Source organism: Pelodiscus sinensis, chromosome 12, assembly GCF_052426305.1.
Source record: "Pelodiscus sinensis isolate ZL-2025 chromosome 12, ASM5242630v1, whole genome shotgun sequence".
NCBI classification, from domain to species: Eukaryota; Metazoa; Chordata; order Testudines; family Trionychidae; genus Pelodiscus; species Pelodiscus sinensis.
The window spans coordinates 40,420,050-40,444,400 of NC_143063.1; the positions used below are offsets into that span (position 1 = coordinate 40,420,050).

The window sequence follows — 24,351 nt, forward strand, 5'->3', positions numbered from 1 at the left end:
TAGCTATGCTGTCCTCTATCTCCCTAAATTCTGGCCAGAACAAACTGTGATGGGAGGAACTGCTGAATGCATATGGGATTCTAAAAGAAAGCTTGTCTGGTCCTCCTTGATCAGAAGGATGGAGGCTGTGGACCACAGGAGAGTAATGGGTATAAATTGGAAGAGAGTGCTCTAGAGGGTTGACAAGACCCCAAAATCATAGACTTAGGTATTGACAGCTAGAGGCCTAGAGGAAACAGTTTTTCTGTGTACCTTGACAGTAGCATTAGTCTTAACCGTATCACCAAACCTATTGCTAACAGTAATTGTAACATGTAGAACATAGTTGTTTTTCTCTTCTCCAAGAGGAAGATAAACTGACAGGAGTTCGGGATGTGGGCCACAATTCAGGAGGGAGCCTAGAAGAGAAAAGACAGTGTTACTCATCATACACTTCACATCTTATAGAACTGCTGAGCATCTCCAAAGAGGTACTGTGCAGTTTGTAGGATTGGGTGTGTATAGGCAGTCCCCAGGTTACGTACAAGATAGGGACTGTAGATTTGTTCTTAAGTTGAATCTGTATGTAAGTCGGAACTGGCGTCCAGATTCAGCTGCTGCTGAAACTGACCGCCAATTCTGACTTACATACAGATTCAACTTAAGAACCCCAAGCGTCCCCAAGTCAGCTGCTGCCGAAACTGATCAGCGGCTGATTCCAGGAAGCCTGGGGCAGAACAACTCTGCCTCGGGCTTCCTGTAGTCAGCGCTGGTCAGTTTCAGCAGCGGCTGACTTGGGGACGCCTGGGGCAGAGCAGCTGGGGTGCTGCTGGGTTGCTCCAGTAGCACCGCTCCTCGGCGCTACTGGACCAACCCAGCAGCACCCCAGCTGCTCTGCCCCAGGCGTCCTGATTCAGCCGCTGCTGAAACTGACCAGCAGAGGCTGAATCAGGACGCCTGGGGCAGAGCAGCTGGGGTGCTGCCGGGTTGGTCCAGTAGTGCCCAGAGCGGCGTAAGTCGGGGACTGCCTGTAGTTATAACCATGGAATCACGTCTCTTTGCTTTGATTTACAAAATGAAAATAAGTCTTCTGGGAAATTAACCCTTAAATTCAGATTCCTGCCTAAGGTGATTCCACAGCCCTGAAAGGGATCCTTTACAAACCTTCTGCAGTTTCTAAAGGGGAACTATGGTAAAAGTCATGGCCCTTTTATACATATATGCCCTGCTTATACGTGGTTTTTCTTTCCACTGTCATAGAGCCAAGTTGAGCAAGGGCTGCACCTTACTCCACACGTTTATAGTGAACAAGGGTCTATTCTGTCTGAAGTGAGGGTATGAGAATCTGGCCAGTTACTATCTGGCCAGCAGCAGAAGTGAGTTCCACCTGTGTTCTGTTAGTGAGGGAAGTACAAGGCTGGGCACCCATGCAGAGTAGCTGCCAGTCAGTCAAACAAACCAGCCCCAGAATTTACCTGATTTCAGGTAGAAGCAGTATGTGAGCAGACTGCTGTGTGCAGGGTGGCAGGAGTCCTCTGAGCAGGCAGTTCTACAGGAGATTGTGAAGCTGGTGAGCACCGATCCCTCCTCAGGAGATATAGCACAGACTGGGACCAGCAGTGAAGGCATCATGCTGACAACGTAGGTTTCGTCACCATATTCATGCTGAGTCATCGCTGGAAAGTTCAGAGGGACAATATTGGGCAGCTTTCAGCAGCACTGAGCATCATACACTAATAATGATGCCACCTGTTCAGGCTTGAGGAATGGCAATGATGTCTAACCAGATTCCTTTATAGGCTAATCTATAGCATAGAGAGCACTATTCATCACAGGGCCATTTCCAGATGTGTCTAAATCAGATGATCCACATCATAATGCATCATCTTGCATTATCAAACAGTTTGTGGCAAGCTAGAGTACATCTAGACTACAAGCTTCTTTCAAAAGAAGCTTTTTCAAAAGAGATTTTTTTCGAAAAAGCTTCTTTCGAAAGAGAGCGTCCAGACTACAAAAGTGGATCAAAAAAGCGATTCGCTTTTTTGAAAGAGAGCGTCCAGATTGCTAGGACGCTCTCTCGCAAAAAGGGCACCCGGAACCACTTCTGGCAGTCCTTTTTTATGTATTTATTTATTAAACTGCCTCCCCTGTGTCCACACACGAGCTCTTTCAAAAAAGGCGTTCTTCCTTGTAAAAAGAGGTTTACCAGTTTCAAAAGAAGCGCCACATTCTTTTGATTTCCTTTCGAAAGAACGCGACTCTAGTCTGGACTCAGGTGAAGTTTTTTTTGAAAAAAGGGCAGTTTTTTTCCGAAAAAACTCTGTAGTCTAGACATACCCTTCTACCCTGCACTAGCCTGCCTGCTGGGCACGAAGTGTCTGTAAGGACCCTGCTGTCAGATATGAAATGTTCTGTAAGGTGCTTTGATCTACTCTGCTTTGAAATGGGAGTAGGCTAAAGTGCAGTGGGGTACTTTGAGCAATATGGCTCCCCTGCATGAAGGAGAATCTGGTCTAATTGGTGATCAAATGCAGCTAGGGTGGGGATGGGTCTTCATAAAGGAGAAAGCAAAAGTCTGCCAGAGGAGGGGCCACGGAGGAAGGGCAACTGGGAGCTTTCTCTTGAGGGCTGAGAGGCAGCTGAACTCTGAGCTGAAACCCTGAGTGGAGATGGGACTGATCAGGGGCTGCAGCCAGCCTGAAACCATGGGCAGAAGAGAGTGTGGCCACCTTTGGTGGTGAGAGTGAAATCCTGGAGCTGGTGTTGGGATGGTATGAACAGAAGAAGGTGACCAGCTGAGCCCAGGTTTGCTGAACACTTGGTTGGTTTGGTACATTCCCGTGGGCGTTTAATGAAGTTCTCTGGGGCCCGGAGAAGAGCTGGACTCTGTTTCCTGGTTTGTCAGGAGATCACACCAATGGCTGAAATCAGTCATAGAAGACATGGGAAAAACTGAGGCACAGCAGTCACAATACCACACATAGCCTCTGGGGCACATGTTTCAGTAGCAACTTTGCCACACCTGTACTCTGTGTGTGTGTGTGTGTGTGTGTGTGTATCATCCTTGTAAAATTAAGAAAAGGGTCATTGTAAACATAATGGCATTTAGTGTATTGAATTATTTAACGGCATATTTATCCTCTAGAATGTTTCTTATCCTGCTATGTACAATGTCTCCATATTGCAGAGATTGTATCTCAGGGGAGTAATAGAGATGCAGCCGTATTAGTCTGGTCTTGCTGAAACAAAAGACAGGACTATGCAGCACTTTAAAGACTAACAAGATGGTTTATTAGGTGATGAGCTTTCGTGGGCCAGACCCACTTCCTCCTTTCCTCACCTGTTACTTTAATCCGAAATGCTTCTCCGTGTGTCTGCAGAAAGGAGCTGTTCAATACCAATGTAGATCTGTTGCTCTGAAGCAAAGTCAAGGAGCTCTGTTGGAAACCCTTCAGACTGCAGGCTGAAGGGAGGGAGGGAGCCTGGAAAATTCAATAGGAAAATTAACAAATCAGAAGAGGCTGTTGACTCTGATTTCCATCCAGAGACTTCACTAGATCTGTGTGCTATGTTGTTGAAAGACCAGTGTTTCTCAGAGTGGTCTTTCCCACGGTTCCCCTCGGCTGCAAACAGCAAACTGGAGCCAATGAGAGCTGCGAGGCTCCGTGGCTGTGGCCCGGTAAGTAAACAAACCGGAGCAGCCAGTTAGCATGTTTCTCAAAGTGGTTTTGTGGGCCACTTTGAGAAACACTGTTATAGACCCAGTCCTAACACATTTATTCAATTAACATAGCCGATGACATCAGCAGGAATTTTCCCCAACTTTGATACACGAGAATACGACGCACTAATGGAGACAAAGAATGTAATGAAATGTTAGTCCACCTGCGTGTACATGGCATGGAAATCTGCATGACAAATGTGTGTGCAACTGTGTGCTTGCTCTTATGCATGCAAGTGGCACGATTATCTCCACTAGTAGCAAATGCCTTAAAGGTATCTAGGGAGACACCTCTCTCCACCCCACCTCAAAGGGATTCGTTTCAATCTGGGTGTTTATTTTTAGTGGGTGCAGCATTTCTGATAAACCCACTCGTCTTACCTTTGACGGGAATGTGTTATCTAAATACCAGTTATACAGTACGGTCTCAGAGCCCTCTGGCATGTTGGCTTTCAAAGCAACTTCTGCAGTGACATTCACTGGCTTGCAGTTTGTCTCACACCTAGAAGAAAGGCAGGACAGGAATTATACACCAACAGATGACAGTACTCCTAGTTAAAAGCTCACCCTATTTTCACCGTCTTTTGGTTAGAATCTGCTTATCTCATAGGTTATGAGGCAGGGAGTACATGATAGAAGTCAAAAACAGCAATGTTTTCAAACACTCCCAAATGACTTTGGAGCCTCTGTCCTATTTTCAAAAGGAGCATAGGCGCTACACATGCTACAGTGGCATAACTGTAATGTAAACACTTGCTACAGTGACAAGGGGTTTTTCTGTTGTACTAAATCCACTCTCTCAAGAGATGGTAGCAGGGTCATTGGAAGAATTCTTCCCTCAACCTAGCAGTGCCTACACTAGGACTTGATTTGGCTTAAATTCACAGCCCTTAGTAGCGTAGCTCAATCGACCTAAGTTTTAAGTATTGACCAGGCCTTAGACACCTAAGAGGAAGTCTACACTACAAAATTATGTCAGCTTAAGCTACAACAATGTACAGCCACTGCAACAATTGAATCAGTTTACACATCTGCACTATGCTCCTGTGTCAGCAGTGCACATCCTCACCAGGAGCATTGTGGGATGGCTTCTGAAAGACAGCAACAATTGATGCAAGCAATACAGCATCTACAGTTCTGACACTGTGTTGACCTAACTACATCAGCTCAAGCACTATGCCTCTGACAGAGGTGGCATGTTATTAAGTCAGTGAAGGGGGCGAGTTACATCAGCGGGAGCTGCATTTTAGTGTAGATGCTAAGGATATGTCTACACAGGAACATTATTTCAAAATAACATGCATTATTTTGAAATAACTGAGTCTGCGTCTACACAGCAGGCAGTTATTTTGAAATAATTTCAAAATACTATCAAGTTGGAGGATTTCTTACTCCAACTCCTGTAACCCTCATTGTACAAGGAGTAAGGGAAGTTGGAGGAAGAATGCTTTATTTTGAAATAAGTGCTGTGTAGACACTCCCAATTTCGAAATAAGCTATTTTGAAAGAAGTTACGCAATTGACGAGTTAAGCCCCGCTGTGTAGATGCATCCTTTAACAGAGTTAGAGTTGTGTAAGCTGCCTTATGTTGATCTAAGTCCACAGAGTAGACCAGGCCTACGTCTCATGAAACTTAGGCTCCTCATGGCCATATTTTCAAACTTTCTTAGGTGACTGAAGGTGCACATAGACCCTTGAATGCTTTTGAAAATTAGCCCATTACTCTCATTGATTTCAGTGGTTGCAGGAGGAAATGTAACAATCCGAATGGAGAATAAGTACTCTGGTTGCAAGGCAGACCTGATTTCTGGGCGCAGTTCCTGTCTGGCAGTCACGTACAGACACTCCTCATGCTGCTTCTCTTCTTTTCCATGGCTCATGACTGTCACTTTCAAGGTCACTGCTGAGTTTGGTGGGGGCAGGCAGGAAGGTGGGATCTGTGTCATACTCTGATTAGTGGAGATTACTTGCTGCTGCACGCATTCCTGCCACCCAGACCAGCAAGCTCCTGTGCAAACATTTCCTTTTAAATGAGGGTAATAATATCCAACTCATCTCTCATGCTTTTCATCCATAGAACTCAAAATGCCTCACAAAGGAGGCAAGTCTCACTATCCCTATTTCACAGGTGGGAAAACTGAGGCATGGAAAAATGATGCGACTTAATAAGAGTGGCCTACATGCCCAGTGGCAGAGCCGGAACCCAGATCTCCCAAGTCCTGGTCCAATGTTAAACCTTGAATGCTTTTTCCCCCTTGTAGTAGAAAAACAGAAGCATCCTCCCACTTCAGATACTGCAGGCCTGATTCTCCTTAGTGTAAAAAGGGGATCTGCTACTCTGGCACTGCTGGCGCATTTTGCAGTCAGATGTCAGAAATTTGCTGGGAGCTGCCAGTTAATTTTGCTGGCTCACTGGGGTCCATCCAGCTCCTAAGACTCTGAGTATGGGGCAGGTGGAAGTAGAAGGCTGAAGAGGCTGAGGGTCAGGAACACATCTCTTGAAAGATGGAGCCTAAGAAGCCACCATCCCCAGGGAGAAGATCAGACCAATGTCCATGCAGCAGTATTGTGGAATGAGCTTGTTATTAAAGCTAGGCCCATGTGGAGTGATGTTTTGATTGTACAATGAGCACACAGCATTTGTTTATAGCCAGGTGGGATCTATAGCATCTGGCTATCAGTCTGGCAAACACATCCAATAGGATGGTGAGTTTACCATTAGGCAGCTAGCTAACTGTAGGAAAAAACAAAACATGCCCTGCACTTACCACATGTCCAGGTGTAGGTAGAATTATCTCTGTCATCTAGCCAGTCAAGTGTAACGGTTGTGAAAGGATCCGCATGGCGACTAGGTTTAATGTACATTTTATTTTTCCTTCTGTCACCCTAAACAAAAAGTGAACATACCAATTAGAGCAGCAACGTGCGTGAACAGATGTCTAACCTTTCATGGTTTTGTAATGAATAAGAAAAAGGGAGTTGCATTGTTCTCTTTGCATTTTTCTCTTAGCAGAGAGATTCAGGGCTAAACAAATTAGATCCCAGTCTTGCAAGCTACTCCATTTAGAGCTGTAACTTAAATAATGGTCTATGTCTATGACCTTTTATGTCCAAAGTCATAGACATAGAAGATCTGAGACTAGAACTCAGATGTCACAACACCTAGTCTTGTGGTTATAAGCACCAGACAGTCCTTTCTCTTACAACAGGTCACATAACAGTAATGATGTCTTTTTCTTTTTGTCACACTACGTCTATACTGCGCTATTTTTGCGGAAAAGGAAATGCAAATGAAGTGCTCAGCATTTCTCATGCTTTCATTTGCATATTTTCTTCAGATTCTTTTTGCGTAAGAGGCTTTTGCGCAAAAAAAGCAGTGTAGATGGGGACATTTTGCGCAAAAAAACCCTTTTGTGCAAGAACCCTTATTTCTCTTTTTTTTTAAAGGAATAATGGTTCTTGTATAAAAGGGTTTTTTTTGAACAAAATGGCCCCATCTACGCTGCTTTTTTTTGGAACAAAAGCCTCTTCCGCAAAAAGGATTGGAAGAGAATATGCAAATGAGAGCGTGAGAAATGCTAATGAGCACTTCATTTGCATTTCCTCTTCCACAAAAATAACTCAGTGTAGACGTAACCTCAGAGTCCTGACACATAATGGCTCTAGTCATGAAGACAAGCAATGCCTCCTGTTTCTCTTAGGGTATGTCTACACTACCACCCTAGTTCGAACTAGGGTGGTTAATGTAGTCATACGAACTTGCAAATGAAGCCCGGGATTTGAATTTCCAGGGCTTCATTTGCATGTTGCCGGGCGCTGCCATTTTTAAATGTCCGCTAGTGCGGACTCCGTGCCCGCACCTACAAGCAGCACGAACTAGATAGTTCAGATTAGGCTTCCTATTCCGAACTATCTGTACGACTCGTGGATACAGATAGTTCAGATTAGGCTTCCTATTCTGAACTATCTAGTTCGTGCCGCGTGTAGCCGCGGGCACGGAGTCCGCACTAGCAGACATTTAAAAATGGCGGCGCCCGGCAACATGCAAATGAAGCCCGGGAAATTCAAATCCCGGGCTTCATTTGCAAGTTCGTATGACTACATTAACCACCCTAGTTCGAACTAGGGTGGTAGTGTAGACATACTCTGACATAGTTTCTGTTTTGATTGGAGTCTGTTTTGAAGGGATACTGTCATCTTAAAAATTATGTCCATGTGAAATTCTATACTGGCTATAGTTACAAGTAAATCTTAAGATTATTACATCACAAAGAAAAAACCATAATTTTAACTTATGTTTATAGTTTGTTTATGGTTATGGATTGACAGCACTTACGGTATTGTCAGTTTCATTTTTTTACTCTAAATAGACTGTTAGCATCTTCTTTACTGAAAAGACCCTTATCAGTATCAACAGGGGAGCAGAAAAACCTTTAGGGACAATGTAAAAAGGACTTACAATAAATTTGAGACATTCTATTTAACAGATACCCTCTCATAAAATGGATTTTTTTAAAAGTTGACTTTTAAAAAATATATATAAGAGGATTTCAGTCCAAGAAATGTTGGTTGTTGGGGAAAAATATGTTTTCTAATCTGTTTATTTTTATTGGCTGGCTTTTCATAGAATCATAGAATCATAGAATAATAGGACTGGAAGGGACCTCAAGAGGTCATCGAGTCCAGCCCCCCCGCCCTCAAGGCAGGACCAAGCTCCACCTACACCATCCCTGACATGTCTATCTAAACTGTTCTTAAATATCTCCAGAGAGGGAGATTCCACCACCTCCCTTGGCAATTTATTCCAATATTTGACCACCCTGACAGTTAGGAATTTTTTCCTAATGTCCAATCTAAACCTCCCCTGCTGCACTTTAAGCCCATTACTCCTTGTCCTGTCCTCAGAAACCAAGAGGAACAAATTTTCTCCTTCCTCCTTGTGAACCCTTTTAGATATTTGAAAACCGCTATCTTCTTTTTTCCAAACTAAACAAGTTCATGAAGCCTGGCTTCATAGGTCATGTTCTCTAAACCTTTAATCATTCTTGTTGCTCTTCTCTGTACCCTTTCCAATTTCTCCACTGTGAACTTTAGAAAATATGTAAAGCCTGTCATTGCCGCAGAGATATAAAGTGTGGATTCTATGTAGCAGTGCCTCAGATTTAAAGGGCACAGCCATGTGATGTGCTGAACATTTCAACATCCCCTACTGAAATCAATTGGAGTTGAGGGTGCTAAGCAACATGAAAAATCGGGTCCATAATTCTGTGTGTTGCAAATATTCTTCAGGCAGTATTAACAACCAAGATATATTTCTTAGCATTTTCACTTAGGGTTATACCTTTGAACAATACTCACATTTGTCTTTTGAACGTTTGCTTTGGATTTGTCTTTGTCATGAGACAGGTCTGTTAAATATAAAGAAGATAACAGAATGTTTTACTGCCATTCAGAAGGCTGCCAGTCAGCCATGACTGAGCATTGTGACTGCAGGCAAATCATGATTTACTTAAATCTGTCTGAAAGTCAGGGTTACAGGAATCAAACTCCCAAATTATGATAAGCAGAAATGTTGCAATGGGCAAAATAACAACAAGACGCAACTAATATACCGTATTATAAGAAGAGGATCCTGTTTAGCCTCTCATTTACAGTGGGTAAATCAGGAGTAAATTAATTGAACTTTTTTTTATTACTATGGTATCTAGGAACCCTACGCTACATCTAGACTGCAAGCCTCTTTCGAAAAAGAGCATCTAGACTACAACCAGTACTTTCGAAAAAGCAAGCCGCTTTTTCAAAAGAGAGCACCCAGGCAGTCTGGATGCTCTCTTTTGAAAAAGCACAGTTTGCATTACATAGCGCCTTTTTTTCAAAAAAGGCGTTATTCCTCGTAAAACGAGGTTTTCCGCAGTCGAAAAAACTGCCGCATTCTTTCTATTTACTTTTGAAAGAACGTGGCAGCAGTCTAGATACAGGAGAAGTTTTTTTGAAAAAAGGCCACTTGTAGTCTAGACACACCCCTAGTGATGAATGACAGTCCCATTGTGCTAAATGCAAACACTGACCAAAAAGACAGTGCTTGCCCCCAAAAAGCTTACATCTTAAGGGAGAATGCAAAGACAATTTGAGAGAGTGGAAATGAAGGGGTCACTAGTGTTATTACTGTAGCTCATTAGTTCATGGGATCAAATATATCACTATCTTTTTACTATTAAGAATATAGCTGTGACTTGAGCTCTCTAGTAACATGCTATTTGTCGACAGCAGTTCACATGCTGCTGGAATTCAGGTATTAAACAGCATCTGCAAGTATTTCCCAGGCCACATCTATGGCTAATTCTTTCTAGCACAAACATGTGTGCAATATGTAACCTTGTGCAGAGAGATGCCAAGCCGGGACCACTTCAAAGCCAGGATAACTCTCTTCATTAGGCAGAAATAATAAGGAGCTATTGATTGGCCTTTTATAAAAACATGATTTTTTAAATTGACAATGTTATGCATTCTTGTAACTCTCACTTGATATTTAAAGTGAATTGAGTGCTGGTAAGAGGTGCCAAATGGACACTTCTTAGAAGTCCATCTTCTCATATAGGGATGATCCTGCTCTATTGAAGTCAGTGGCAAAACTGCTAGGCCGTGTCCAGACTCAGGGGTTTTTTCGGGAAAAGTAGCCTTTTCCCGAAAAAAACTTCCCCTGCGTCCAGACTCAAGCCGCGTTCTTTTGAAATTATTTCGAAAGAACGCGGCTTTTCTTTCGATGGCGGTAAACCTCGTTTCACGAGGAAGAACGCCTTCTTTCGAAAGTTTCTCTTTCGAAAGAAGGCGTTCTTCAATGTAAAGAGGCCGTCTTCGAAAGAGAGCATCCAGACTCGCTGGGTGCTCTCTTTCAAAAAAGCGGATTTCTCTTTCGAAAGATCCGCCTGCAGTCTAGACGCGATCTTTTGAAAGAGGCTCTTTCGAAAGATGCTTTCGAAAGAGCCTCTTTCGAAAGAAGCCTGCAGTCTAGACATAGCCCTAGTGATTCTGTAGTGCAACTAGTACTGGATGAAACAATAACAGAATGATCAAGGCTGGCGTTCCTGTATTTCATAGCCAGTGTCCCTGCTTCCTTATATTAAGGACTGGACTGGATGAGGAGCGTGTGTTTATTCTTCATGCCTAGTCAGTCCCTTGTCTCTGAGATTAGCAACAAGACGGTCAATGAGTGTATATGTTGGTTCTGGTTTCTTTCCCCAGAGTCTCCAAGAAACTGCTTCTGGTGGGAAGCAATGACCATGCAAGCACTCAGTACAGTGAACTGATTTACTCTGAGGGGTCATAGGATACGACTGCAAACAGCAATGCTAGGTAAGCATTATTACCTTCGTTCAGAGAACTGTTGGCCACTACAGCGATACTCCCAATCTCCACACTCATGTTTGAGAAGGCATTCATAGCCAGCACCTTGACCACAAATGTACCTATGAAGGACAGGGTGGCAAAGATAAAGCATTAGCTGCAGTTGTGCACTAGACCTACATGTTTGAGTCATAAAATCCAACTTTGTGCCCCAGGTCTTTATGAAGAGATCCTTTACCTCCCTTGTGAATTGCTAGGCTTGCTGAGCTTATCCTTAGAATAAGACTTAGGCAAAGGCAGTGGACCTCCAAGAACAGTGCTGCCCTCACATCTGAACTTTTAAAAACTCTTTGACCACCTTCAGCTTAACACTGCCAGCTAGCTCCGATAGCACCTCACAACAACAAATCCAGGAACAATGTAACTGGCCTGCCTCCAAAACTGAACTGCACTGGATCCCAAACTCCATCAGCTTATAGGGTGTGTAACACCCTGCCCCTGAGTGGATCAGCAGCAGTGGGAATTAAACCTGTCACCTCTAAATCTAAAGCATGAGACTCTTCTGCCTGAGCTAAAATATAAGATTTACTATTTGCCAAGCGGAGACAGGTACATCAACCTCTGTGGCTCCAGCCACCACTAGAGGGGGAGAGAGCACTACAGTGAGGGGTATTCATAATATGGCCACCAGGGAGACAGAATAGCTAGAGTCAGGGTCAGCACAAAACCTTCCAGTGTGATTGCCAGTCCAAGATGACCCACATCAGAACAACTCAATCCAGATAATGTGGCTTCTGCCTCTAGTCTCATCCTGAGTCTGTTAGGACTGCTGTCCTTCCTCCTTCCACTCCTCCCCCAGCAAAATGTGCTTGCACTCTATGTGCCCCTCAGTTGCCTTACAGATGTTGTGGGGCCCTCTCCAAATGCCAGGTACCAGGCAGAACACTTTTTTAACCACCCTGTGTCCCATCAAGAGTTTGAAAGTTGTACTTCTACTGTCATGGTACAGATCTTGGTGCACAATGTCGGGCAAGCCCAGCTTTGGAAATGAGCATGCACCAATGCTCATGGGCAGACATAGCTGCTAAGTGATGGATCTTGTATTGGTTAGAAAAATAAAAGACTGAAGGCCCAGTTGTCCACTTTGTTACACCATGTTTGCGTTGACCTGACACCAGTTAAATCATTGGAGTCACCCATGTGTAGAACTGGCCCTGCACCTTTAGGTTGCACAGAATAGTTGCTTGAATAAAGAAGAGAAAACAGAAAATAAGTAACTGCACAGCTGCCACACAGACATCTCAACAAGCTTGTATGCCCCATCCTTCTTACAGAGACACAACAAACATCTTATCAAACTGAGACTTGACAGTAACTATTGATTTGCATTATTTAAGAATTACAAAGAAATATTGAAGGAGAGAGTGTATACTGTATTTTGATGTGGCCTAGATAGCTCTGAAATTGTGATGCATGTATTTTCTATGTAGGATACTTGTCAGTCTATCCGAACTCGGTCTGTGTGCAGAGACAGCAGCTATTTTTTTCTCAGAATTCTTGCAGCCTATTGCAAAGGAGATCCAATTGCCCTCAGATGGAGAATTGACTTTTATACTTTCTTGCTTTCCTTAATCTTAAGTAAAAAAACAAAAACAAAAATCAGACTCTTTATAGGGAAAAAAATAATATGACAGAGAACTGTACCTTCAGAATGGACAGGAATGCTGTATATTCCAGGTTCTCCTTTAGAGATGTCTTTCTGGTGAGAGTATGTTTTGTTAGATCCGACCACCTCAAACTTCAGCTTATCTGGTGTACCATGAGCCACAGACACATTTATTTCCAGGTTTTTTCCCATTTCCAGGGTATTGGAAGCTAACACCGCCTGAAGACCAGATATAGGTTCAACTAATTGAACAGTGATGCTTTCAGAAACCTCTGTAGTTGTTGTGTTGCTGGTTGCCAGAATTTCTAGTTGATGTAGCCCTGGGCCAATCAGCTGCTGAGAGGTACCATCAAGCGTCAGATTATGAGGGACAGTTCCTTCCTTTGCACTGGATTCAATCAGAGTCATGTTGTCAGCTGTTAGCGTGTACGTCACTCCAGTACCTAGAAAGTAGGATTTCAGAATTTGGTTACAGATCATTCAATATTGGCACATAAATAACTGAGCTAGGCAACTATTGCAGCAATGTTCTGCAAACATTCATCTCCAGATCACACAATGAGTCTATGCAGAGCCAGAAACCAAGTATTGGACTCCTAGTGCCCAACTGTCATGGATAACATAGGCAAGGGAAGGCCTTGCCCTCCCAAAACTGCCCTCCCAAAATTGCCGGCTGCTTGGGATAGCTGAGGCCACAGCGTGGCTGCTTGGGTCTCTGTCCACCAAGTGCTCCAGCTGGCTAGGAAGGTTGGGGCTGTGCCACTCACTGGGATGGGGGAAACGAAGAGATCTGGGCATTTTCAGAGGGTGGGAGGCAGTCACCTGCAGTGGAGGCCAAGCTTGGCTCCATAAGAGGGAGGGGGAGTTGCAGAAGAGGTGGGGACTCAGGTAGAAGGAGCTGGGCTGGGGCTTGCCTTCCCCAACTGTATGTTCACCCACATCCATGCCCGTACCCATGCTCCAACTAAATGCAGTGCCAAGAAGAGCAGGCTGTATTAATTCTTTAGGCTGATATGGTCCTTGCTTGACAGATGTATCCAGAAGGGGAAAGGGTTTGTGCTCACATCTGAAGTGTGTCCATAGCATGGAAGTGGGATGAAGTTAGTTTGAGAGAGTTAACGTTTAGTGAAAGCTTTCGTTTAAATAAATACAGATTTGCTTAGTGGAGATTCTGCCTGTACCCACTGAACCTACCACTTATCTGTGCAAACTGATTCTTCTCACCTCCATTAAGTTCAACTTGGATCCATAACATTTCCCCGTACAAGGTCCTGCAGTGAGAACTGTTTCCTGATTCGTACTTGCTGTAGCACCCAGTAATGTTGAGCTGATCCATCTTGTCCTGAACAGTCACTAGTTTTTGTGCTGTAACGTGCCATTCACTGGTTGTGCATTCCACAAAGACAGTAAACTCACCAGGGGAGGTATACCGGTGTGTCACATTGCTGGACAAGCTTAAAAGCAAAAGGGACATCCAACTGTCAAGGGAGGTTGCACTTGAGAGATTTATAGTACGATCTGAAAACAATGGCCACTATTCCTGAATTATGCCTCTAAGAGAAATGTGTTATTGCCTTCAACCTCACTAATTCCTATTATGCTTGTGTATTATTCCAGGGTTAAGTTTGTCTCCCTGTCCCCAGTGAATATGCAGTAACACAATATGTCAGGTGGTCACACTACATTTCTTTCCTCCCAATTTTTCATCCCCATTTATCCTATTGCTACAGTCAGTGGGAGCTGAGGATACTCAGCATTTTGCAAGATCATCTCAGTGCTGGTCTATTCTCATCTCTCTAACCCTGGCCTTTGCTATGCTCGTGTCAGGGACTGTAGGTATCAACGTCCAGACCACAGGCATGAGTAAGTTCTAACCTGCCACTCAGCAACCTGCTAAAACCGGTTCTCAGAATTAGAAGCTGAACTCAGAGGACCCTAGTCCTGGGATCTGACTGGCCAAATGGCTGGGGTCCTGACTGGTTCCATGCTTCTGTTTAAACCAGGAACAGGAAGTTGTCCATGCAACTGAGTGAACATCCCCTCCTGCTTCCTTGACTGCTTCCCTGGTGCTGTCTGCTCCTACTGTCTGACTTTGATCTCCTAGTAACCTGACCCTGTCAGCTTCCTGACTGTGATCACCTGAGCTGACCTGGCTCCCAATTCCTGCTCCTGACTGTTTGGATTTGTTGGCAAAAATGTCTCCTCATTGCTTACACTAGTGCAGCTCTCTTAGCGGCATAAGTGGTAGGTGCACTCCTACTGAAAAGGGTCCTGAAGCCACTAGGGTTTGTAACACAGGGGAGATACTCACAAGTAAGTGCCTAAGGGAGTTTGGATTACAAGTTCCAATGACTTTCGGTAAGGATTTTTGAATCTCTCTCACCATGCTGTATAACCCTGCTCAAAGCCCCCAGCAGAATAAAGAGGTGAGAGAAATCACAGAATGCAAATCAATGCAGAAAATAAATATCCATGGAACTGTTATTTATGAACTATTTATTTATTACAGTACCACCTGGGAAACTTAATCCAAGGTCAGGGTAGATGACATGAGGCATTGTATAAACACGTAATAAAGGTCTTTGTGTGACTATGAAAAAGACTGAGTTTAGATAGGGTTTAGCTAACATGAGTTAGCTGAGATGAGTTAAGCACAATCTCAGCTGGACCACTTCTGAATAACGCAAGGCCAAAGGAGACCATCCCTGCTCTAGAGCACTCACATGGCTGATACAGACAAATTGGGTTAGTGGGGGATTGAGGGAATGAGGTAACCATAAAAATGTTAATTTGCTGAAATATGATCAAGATAAAATATGTTTTTATAAAGCTCTTTACCTGTGCCATTAATAGTGCCTTCAGCTATTAACCCTGAAAGAATATTTAACAGTACATTTACTTTTTACCCTTTCTGCTCTTTTTTTTTTTACATTTCACTCATGGATTATATAAGTAGATGGATGAGTTTATAGGCTGATTCCCTTTCTGGATTTCCCTGCACTAGAACAATGCAGCAAAAGTGATCTTCAAATATTGCAGAGAAATATTTGGTTGTTAAAAGAAAAACTTCATGGATTTCAAATCTGAGAGAGTCACTGCAGTAATTTAGTCTGACCTCCTAAATAACACAAACCAAGAACTTCCCCAAAATAATTTTTAGGGTAGCAATAGGCAACCTAGCCTAGTGAGTGGTCTGTGTGAGTCACCCTTCTTCATCTCAGTGGGTTGCAAGATTGTTCTAACCAAGACAGTCTCCCAGGATAATTTTGCTAACTTGCGTACCTAGAATTTGCAGGGTGTGCTGACTGAACCGTAGCAGTGGTTTGACTGGATGCAGAGGCAATGTATGGCTCCTAGACTCAGTGTTGTGTGCAGTCAGCATGCACCTCACTTCAGGGAATCATAGAATACTAGGACTGGAAGGGACCTCGAGAGGTCATGGAGTCCAGTCCCCTGCCCTCATGGCAGGACCCAGTACTGTCTAGACCATCCCTGACAGACATTTATCTAACCTACTCTTAAATATCTCCAGAGATGGAGATTTTACAACCTCCCTGGGCAATTTATTCCAGTGTTTGACCACCCTGACAGTTAGGAACTTTTTCCTAATGTCCAACCTAAACCTCCCTTGCTGCAATTTAAGCCCATTGCTTCGTGTTCTATCCTCAAAGGCCAGGAAGAACAATTTATCGCCCTCCTCCTTGTGACACCTTTGTAGATAGCTGAAAACCGCTATCATGTCCCCTCTCAGTCTTCTCTTTTCCAAACTAAACAAGCCCCAGTTCTTTCAATCTTTTTTCATAGGTCATTTTCTCTAGACCTTTAATCATCCTTGTTGCTCTTCTCTGGACCTTCTCCAATTTCTCCACATCTTTCTTGAAATGTGGTGCCCAGAACTGGACACAATACTCCAACTGAGGCCTAATCAGTGCAGAGTAGTGCAGAAGAATGACTTCTCGTGTCTTGCTCACACAACACACCTGTTAATGTACCCTAGAATCATGTTTGCTTTTTTGGCAACAGCATCACACTGTTGACTCATATTTAGCTTGTGGTCCACTATAACCCCGAGATCCCTTTCTGCCATACTCCTTCCTAGACAGTCACTTCCTATTCTGTATGTGTGAAACTGATTGTTCCTTCCTAAGCGGAGCACTTTGCATTTGTCCTTATTAAACTTCATCCTGTTTACCTGAGACCATTTCTCCAATTTGTCCAGATAATTTTGAATAATGACCCTATCCTCCAAAGCAGATGCAACCCCTCCCAGCTTGGTATCATCTGCAAACTTAAGAAGCGTACTCTCCATGCTGATATCTAAATCGTTGATGAAGATATTGAACAGAACTGATTCCAAAACAGACCCCTGTGCTGTGGATCCCCACTTGTTATACCTTTCTAGCAGGATTGTGAACTGTTAATAACTACTCTCTGAGAACTGTTATCCAGCCAGTTATAGTGGCCCCATCTAAGTTGAGCCCTTGTTTTTCATGAATAAAGCACCATGGAACCATTTTCAATATTATCAGGTATTGAAAAATATCTGGGGGAGGGGAGAGAAAAATATCAGACTTAAAGCTCCTTGGCAGTTTTTTCTTAGAAGAGCATCAGGTTTCTCAGTACTTTTGTGTGTACCAAATCTAGATTAAAGCCCACGATAAGGAAAAAGAATTCACTTACACTGAGCAGATGAAAGACTGTGGCTGACAGTTTGATAGAATATGCATTTCTGCTTTTAACAATTTCAAAGCAAGCTATAGCAAAAACCAACCATCTTGCTTGTATGTCCTGTTGCTGCTGTTTGCAGAACCTCGTTTTAAAAGACATGAAACACGAAACACCTTCTAAAATTAAAAAAAAATCCTTAGCCTTTCTGTAAAATCATGCATAAAAGCTTCATCTTACTTGACAGGGTAATAGGGATCAATAGTGTGCCCATCTCCAGTGTTAATTGTACAGGAGAGGTTGCCAGAATAGGGAGAGAGTAGCCATTTCAAAGAAACTGTAATATTTTCAAAGATAAAGCATGTATCCATCACAGCCAGCTGCAAACCTGTAAAACATAATGCACAGAGCACAGCATCATCAACTGCTCCTTGCAAAACCTGTTTGTTTTCATGTATTGTTGTCATCTGGCCTTAGCTGAAGCACAGCCGCTCGATACTGCTGCCTTGTTAAGACAATTGAGGGAATTAATGACATGAAGTACTAAGCTGATTTTTCTCTGGTTTTGCTTGTCATGATTCTTGCTGAAGAATAATTATCCTCTGGAGTGTTTTGCACATACTTGAGCTCCCTACTCATATGTATTAATTCAAAGTCCGATAAAACTGTCATTTGACATGACCTTTCTTGTTAAGCACACTCTTCTTATGCAATTAATCTATATTTAGCTCTATCCTTTCCCTAAAGTGTGCTCCACTGTCCCAGCATAGCCTTCCTTAAGAATATGGATCTGAAGGCAATAGAAATTGGAGACTGTATAGCTCAGGGCACTGGTAATGGGCTATAGAGTTGCATCTAGCCCATTGGTCCTATTCTAATCCTGGTTACTGGTATCTGAGCACCTTTTGGTGGTCTCATTTCAGTTCTACAGGGACAAATGTTGGTGGGCCTAATCCTTACTTTTAAAAATTTTCCACACACCCCCTGCAAGGTCTGCAGACCACAGGTTGGGAACCGCTGGAACAGGCCATGGACATTTAGGAGTGACCCTTCCTTGTCACAACCGAGCCCCTTTGTTGAAGTAGTTTCGAGGCTCCTTGTGCTATTTACTGCCTGGGCTACACCTATTCTAGGAGTGAGCACTGGGGCCTGATGCTTATCAGCAAAAGGAGGTAACTGAGTGAACTTTCTGAGGCATATGCTGGGGAGCAAGGGGAGTTTAAATGAGGCAGTACCTCATTTAAATATCAACTGTGTTCTCCTGGACAGCGCAGGGAGTCAATTGTGCAAGGAAGAATCTTATCTACATATGAACTGCAGGTAGTTTGCAGATACTGGAGTATAATTTGACTAAATTGTGTACTAGGGGCTTATATTTTTGTGTTTACCCCATTGTGAACTTTCCTGGGCCTGGACGCTAACTGGATATGATGTCATCCTGATGAAAGTGTTGTTTTCAGAGGTGGGTAGGAGGTTCTGGACAGAGCCAGAGAGAGTCCATGTGCCTGGGTGATAGGGATTGTGATGGGTTCATAACACCACTGATCCCCTTAAATTGAGAAAAGCTGTAATTGCTTTAGTGGAGCAGAAATCACCACCGTGTCAGTTGTCTAGCCTAGGGGTGGGGATCCTTTGGTTCATCAGGGAACCACACATGCAGTTCATCAGGGTTAGCTGCCAACAGGCTGGCAGACGCTTAGTTTTCCTGAGCATCTGCAACATATATCTGTCTTTAGAGTAGGACCTGACCTGGCAACAGCACATCTGGAACCCATGGGATTTGGGGGAAATTTTGATCTGGACCTGAACTTCTCTTGAACACTGGATGTGAACCTCCTCAGACACTGGGGAATTTCAGACCCATGTCTGATATTCATGGTTCAGACCTGTCACTAACTTCTAAAACTATCTGAAGGAAATAGTTACCAGTCACACTGTACAGAATGAGCACTTGTGGCTAGTTTTAATACTTACCTTCCATGCAGTGATACTGAACTGACAAGTAGCTTCCCAATGTAGGACAAGGATCTCCAAAGAAGGTCCCATCTGCTGCCACCTGGCATGCCTGAAGTCCATGACACTGCCCTGAAAGGCATCACAGTCTCATGTCCACTAGTATATGGTATATTGAAGTACCAAACTTTAAACTTCACAGCAACTCAAAGAAAAGGTGGGCACTGAGGTAAGAAAAAGGCATTTTCATCCCATCTGTTTTGGAGCAAACTCCTATTTTACTTTTTACTTTATTATGTAGTTAATTGTCTGCTTTTCACAAACACTGAAGTGCTTAAACATACTACAAAGTTAAGGGTCGAACCATTTTTGGTTTCGTCTGGCCCAGAATCTCAGCAATAGCCTAATATTTGGAATTAGCAATTAGTAAAAATTTAGCTTATAAGGAGCAACAAGGGATTGAGTGGAGACTGTGTCTAATACATAATCATAAACCAGCTTACAGAGATAAGATGTAAATCTGGAGAGAAGGACTTTCAGTGCCAGAGACAGAACTTACATTCACGTTGTGATAGAGGTGAAATGAAATTACCAAGGGCACTTGTACATTCAGAGAAGTTACCTGATTTTTTAATCAGTCATGCTTTTTTAATAGAATGGAAAGATAAACATTAGGGTGAAATAATGAAATAGAATCAATGATGTTATGTAGGTTCCATACCAGAGAGACAAGAGAACTGTGGGGAGAAATTGAATTTAATGTAATTTGGGCAAAGGGAACCATGGCTGAATAAAGTCCCAAGTGAATAGAAAACTTTGTACCATAAAATCTGGTGGATAAATACCAGTCTTGTTCACCTGCATGTACTTTTCTTCCAGTGAGGTTTCTCTTCAACCATCACTGGGCTCCATCTTAGCAATAAATAATGACATGTGTTCCGTAAAATCTTAGTCTGATAAAAAATATGGACAAGGCATAAACCTAAACTCTACTAATGAGAAAAATGCAATGAAATGACAGTGAAATCTTTTGATCACATTGCAAACAATTAGCAAAACTAATGCAAGAAGTGCACAGCTGAACAGTAATAACGTCTAGCTTCTGCACAGAGCTTTTTCATCAGTATGGCACAAAGCACTTCACAATTTGTGAGGCAGAAAAGGACTCTTGTTCTCACTTTACAAATAAGAAACTAAAGCACAGGCAGGTCAAATGACAAGTCACACAGGAACTCTCTGGCAGAATAGGGACATGAATCCAGTCTACATTAGTGGCCTAACCATTGGACAACAGGGTATATAGTAGTAGGCATCTAGAATCAAGCTTGCATATATATATATATATATATATATATAGTTTTTATTTGCCAGGATCGTGTCAGTGGCACTAACATAAGACTTAACTCTGGCCTCGTGTTATTGAGAGCATAATTTGCCCCATGAAGATCCACTGAAATAAAGCAAAGTGAATTGTTTTAGGTACCACACATTGTAGTGCTTCCTGTGGAACTCTGACAAATGGTGGCATGAGTTATTTACCTGCTACTTCGTCCTTGACATTGGTCCAGCCACAATCCTCCTCCATGTCAAGCTGAAGGGAAGTTTCCAATACACAGTAGTGAGGGGTCTTCCGCCCATAGAAACTGTCACCAATTTGAATGACTTCTCCTGATCCACATTGCATGGTGGCATTAAAGTTATCACAAGCAATGCTCTGACCAGATTCTGATGGCAAAGGAAGAGTAGATATCATCTCAGACAAGAATATGCAGTGCAGGCTCTGCTGTATCTCACCCTCTATCACAAGAACTAGCAATAGCTTCTCCCTTACCAGAAATTTGTGTGGTCAGAAAATGAGGCCCCCAGGTGATCCCTGAAGTTGGGGTCTCGACTAAAGTTATGTTGTAGGATATTTGTAATTTATCTTGAAATTTTTACAAAATAGCAACATTTTTAAAAAGGGCAAGGGATTCAGATGTAACTTACATGAAACTTTCTCCATTTATGAACAACTACAGAGCTAGTGGAAATGTTTAAGAATTGTGAATGTCTGAAGAAGAAAAGAAAGGGAGGTGTTTTTTTTTGTTTTGTTGGGGTTTTTTTGAGAAAAACCTGCAATTTCCTCCCCCATTCATATTTTTTATTTCAATCAGATCTTTCTCTGGTCTTAACTTTTAGCATGCTGGCTTCTCACTGCCTCATAGAATGAGCAAAAAGTTGTATTTGAGTTATGAAGGAAGTGAGGAGTTGAAGACTGCTGAGTATGTGTATGGAAAAAGCAGGTTGAAGTGACACTGGTGGAAAATGAAAAGGTAATATGGGCTGCAATGTTTCATCAATTATTTATGCCTTTTGTTTTGGGTTCATTATGTTGAAATTTCGGGGGGAGAGGTTGATAAAAAAAGTAAACTAAAATTTTTCAGTTTCTGCTCTTTTCTTTCTCAGACATAATAAGTGAAGTAAAATAAGAAGAAAAGAGAGAGAACTAAGAAAAGTGTGTGTGTGTGGAGTGGGGAGCAAAGAAATATTTTTTGGCTTTCAAAAATCAACAGAACATTTTTCCAGACTTCATTTATTTTAAAAATTAAAAATGAATTAAAAATGAAGAACTTTGAAAAAAAATCATTACTTTTTTTTATTTGAAAGTTTTGACCAGCAACGTGTAAAAGTTTCAAGCTGTTTGTGATATTAGGAACTGCCTGTAGATCTGTGGTGTCCAGCCAAATCTGAAGTTGTAGCCATTATAGTGACTACAGCTATAGCAAACTAGCCACACCCAACCAACCAAATAGCCACAGTGTTCAAGCCAAATAGCCACACTCAACTGGCCAAATGGCTGGTGTATTGGACACTAAGGCCATAGGTCAGGGGTGGCCAACCTGTGGCTCGCGAGCCACATGCAGCTCTTCTCCCCCAAAAGTGTGGTTCACGAAGCTGCTCCTTTGCTTCCCCCAAATGGCACCCGGCTCACGTGTGCTCACCAGGGTGGTGATTCAAAATGGCGCCCAAGGTGGCGGCTGTCAATGGGAGCCTGATATGGCAAAAATCTTAAGCTTGTTTCTTAAAGGGGCAGCCACTTTTTTTTTTTTTTTTTGCTTGACAATTCTGGTGTGGCTCTTCTCATTTTTTCCACTGCTTTTTCAGCTCTCTTTGTTAAATGGGTTGGCCACCCCTGCCCTAGGTAATGTGTGATCTGCATTAGGCTCAGGACGCTACCCACGAGAAAAGGGGTTGACTATAGTGTACTCATTGGAGCCCCTCCCTTACTCACATGAGACATCCCTATGGACTTCAGTGGAACTGTGCAGGTAAGTAAGCAGAGCCAGACCATGCCCCTTAACACACACACCTTGTTCTTTGAGGGGCAAGCTGATAACTGTTTATGATTCTTCCAGGGACTGAACTGATTTAAGCAGGGGTGGCCTGTGGCTATAGGCAGACTAGGTCGCCGACTAGGGCGCTGTCGCCCGGGGCACCCGATGATGACATCACGGGGGCGCCTGGGGCGCCCGCCAATGATGTCAGTCCATTGACAGCCCTGCAGGCGGGAGGGGCCGATCGTGCACTCCGCCTGGGGTGCCAGCTGCCGCAGCTGGCCTCAAGCCACTCCTGGATTTAAGAAAGAAAATGCCTGAAAACCCTTGGCATCACAAACTGATGGGCATCACAGAAGAACAATGCTTCAATTGGCTCAGATTTCAGTACATCATTCTCCAGTTGCAACTATGACTATGTTTCTCTTGAACGCCTCATTTAGCAGTGCCAGTGTGTGCATAGTGTGGTAATTGTGTGCTATCCTTATTTAATGGCTAAATCTAAGCCTAGCTGTATCTATAGCAACATGGCCAGATTACAGATTAGAGCTGTTTGAATAAACTTGTAACATAATTTGTTGTTAAATTCTAATTGGGGCTATTATCTAGTGGTTTTTTTGTTCTTTTTTTTCCACAGAGAAGGTTGTCATTGTAGCTGCTCCCTCAGAAAATTGTGCATAGCATTTATATCCTAAAAAATTAGGATTAACTGACAAACACTACCAATTCAATACCGGTTTAGAAATGTGCATTTTACTATAGTAAAGTGCTATGATTTGTTATGTATCTAATAGTGAAATATAAAGAATAAATTCCACAAAGTCTGTGAAACTTTAACTGCAAATAAAGAGGCACAAAATGTTCTAGGAAGAATGACAGAAGGGAGAAAATCGTAGTTTGAAGTGCATTTATCTAACTGTGATTTTATTCTGCATTTACCAACATTATCTGAGCACCTAGTCACAGGATCACTTAGACTAGATTGTCAGATCTTATAGACATTCAATATGAGGATTCCAAGCACGTTAGAAATATTGTGTGAGCTGCTAAAGATCACCTAGGGTTCAAGCCAACATCTAGAGGAACTAATGAAACAACTGCCATTGACTTCTGTGGACAATGGATCAGACTCATAGCACGTAGAACTGGTACAAGAACCCAGTTCTTGCTCCCAGTCCCCTACTCTTTTAGTGAAGTTTATTTGTGCCTTGGTGGATATGGACTGGAGATACTCAGGGCTGTCCCATCCATAGGACAGCTTGGGGCAGCCAGCCTGGGAGACCTGGGAAGCCCAGAGTGGCTTGGGGGATTACTGGGGGGCCAGTAGTAGGGGTTGGGCTCATCTCCATGCTCGCCAGTGGTGGGAGAATGGGAAATGACCCAGACTCAGCCTGCTCCATTCCGCCATCTCTCAGCCTGGCCAGCTGGGTCGCTCTCTTTCACATGGCGGCGGGAAGCAGAGTGCTCTGGCCCCAGCCCACTCTGCTCTTCTGAGCAACAAGGCTAGGAGCAGGGCTTGGGGCAATGAAGAGGCCTGGGCCAGGTCACTCTGCTTCCTGTCGCTGTGGTGAGTGTGGTGGGGGCCAACCCCTGCTGGTGGCACCAGGGCCCTCAGTCATCCCCTGGGACCTCATCACTTAGGGGATGAGCCTGGGGAGAAAGGGTGGAATGGAGACAAGATGGGATGGGGCACAGGCAGAAAGAAGTGG

At 43.2% G+C, this 24,351-nt stretch overlaps 2 protein-coding genes across 3 annotated transcripts in view; one reads left to right on the plus strand and one right to left on the minus strand.

The window, feature by feature from the left end:
* LOC102457958 (polycystin-1-like protein 2) overlaps nt 1–24,351 on the minus strand; it is an 81,051-nt gene that overhangs the window by 46,358 nt on the left and 10,342 nt on the right. The window contains exons 3-15 of the mRNA XM_089781617.1: nt 20,868–21,053; nt 19,350–19,460; nt 17,616–17,763; nt 13,935–14,155; nt 12,749–13,153; nt 11,068–11,166; nt 9,059–9,108; nt 6,469–6,586; nt 5,501–5,708; nt 4,082–4,202; nt 3,320–3,461; nt 1,455–1,655; nt 253–398 (exon numbers count right to left, since the gene is read on the minus strand). Of these exons, the coding sequence (XP_089637743.1) occupies nt 253–398; nt 1,455–1,655; nt 3,320–3,461; nt 4,082–4,202; nt 5,501–5,708; nt 6,469–6,586; nt 9,059–9,108; nt 11,068–11,166; nt 12,749–13,153; nt 13,935–14,155; nt 17,616–17,763; nt 19,350–19,460; nt 20,868–21,053 (2,156 nt within the window). The remainder of the gene's footprint in view (nt 1–252; nt 399–1,454; nt 1,656–3,319; nt 3,462–4,081; nt 4,203–5,500; nt 5,709–6,468; nt 6,587–9,058; nt 9,109–11,067; nt 11,167–12,748; nt 13,154–13,934; nt 14,156–17,615; nt 17,764–19,349; nt 19,461–20,867; nt 21,054–24,351) is intronic.
* The window catches only part of BCO1 (beta-carotene oxygenase 1), a 92,542-nt gene continuing 79,128 nt past the window's right edge, over nt 10,938–24,351 (plus strand). For both annotated transcript variants that reach the window (XM_075940005.2, XM_075940006.2), the window contains exon 1: nt 10,938–11,053. The gene's annotated coding sequence lies outside the window, so the exon portion shown is untranslated. The remainder of the gene's footprint in view (nt 11,054–24,351) is intronic.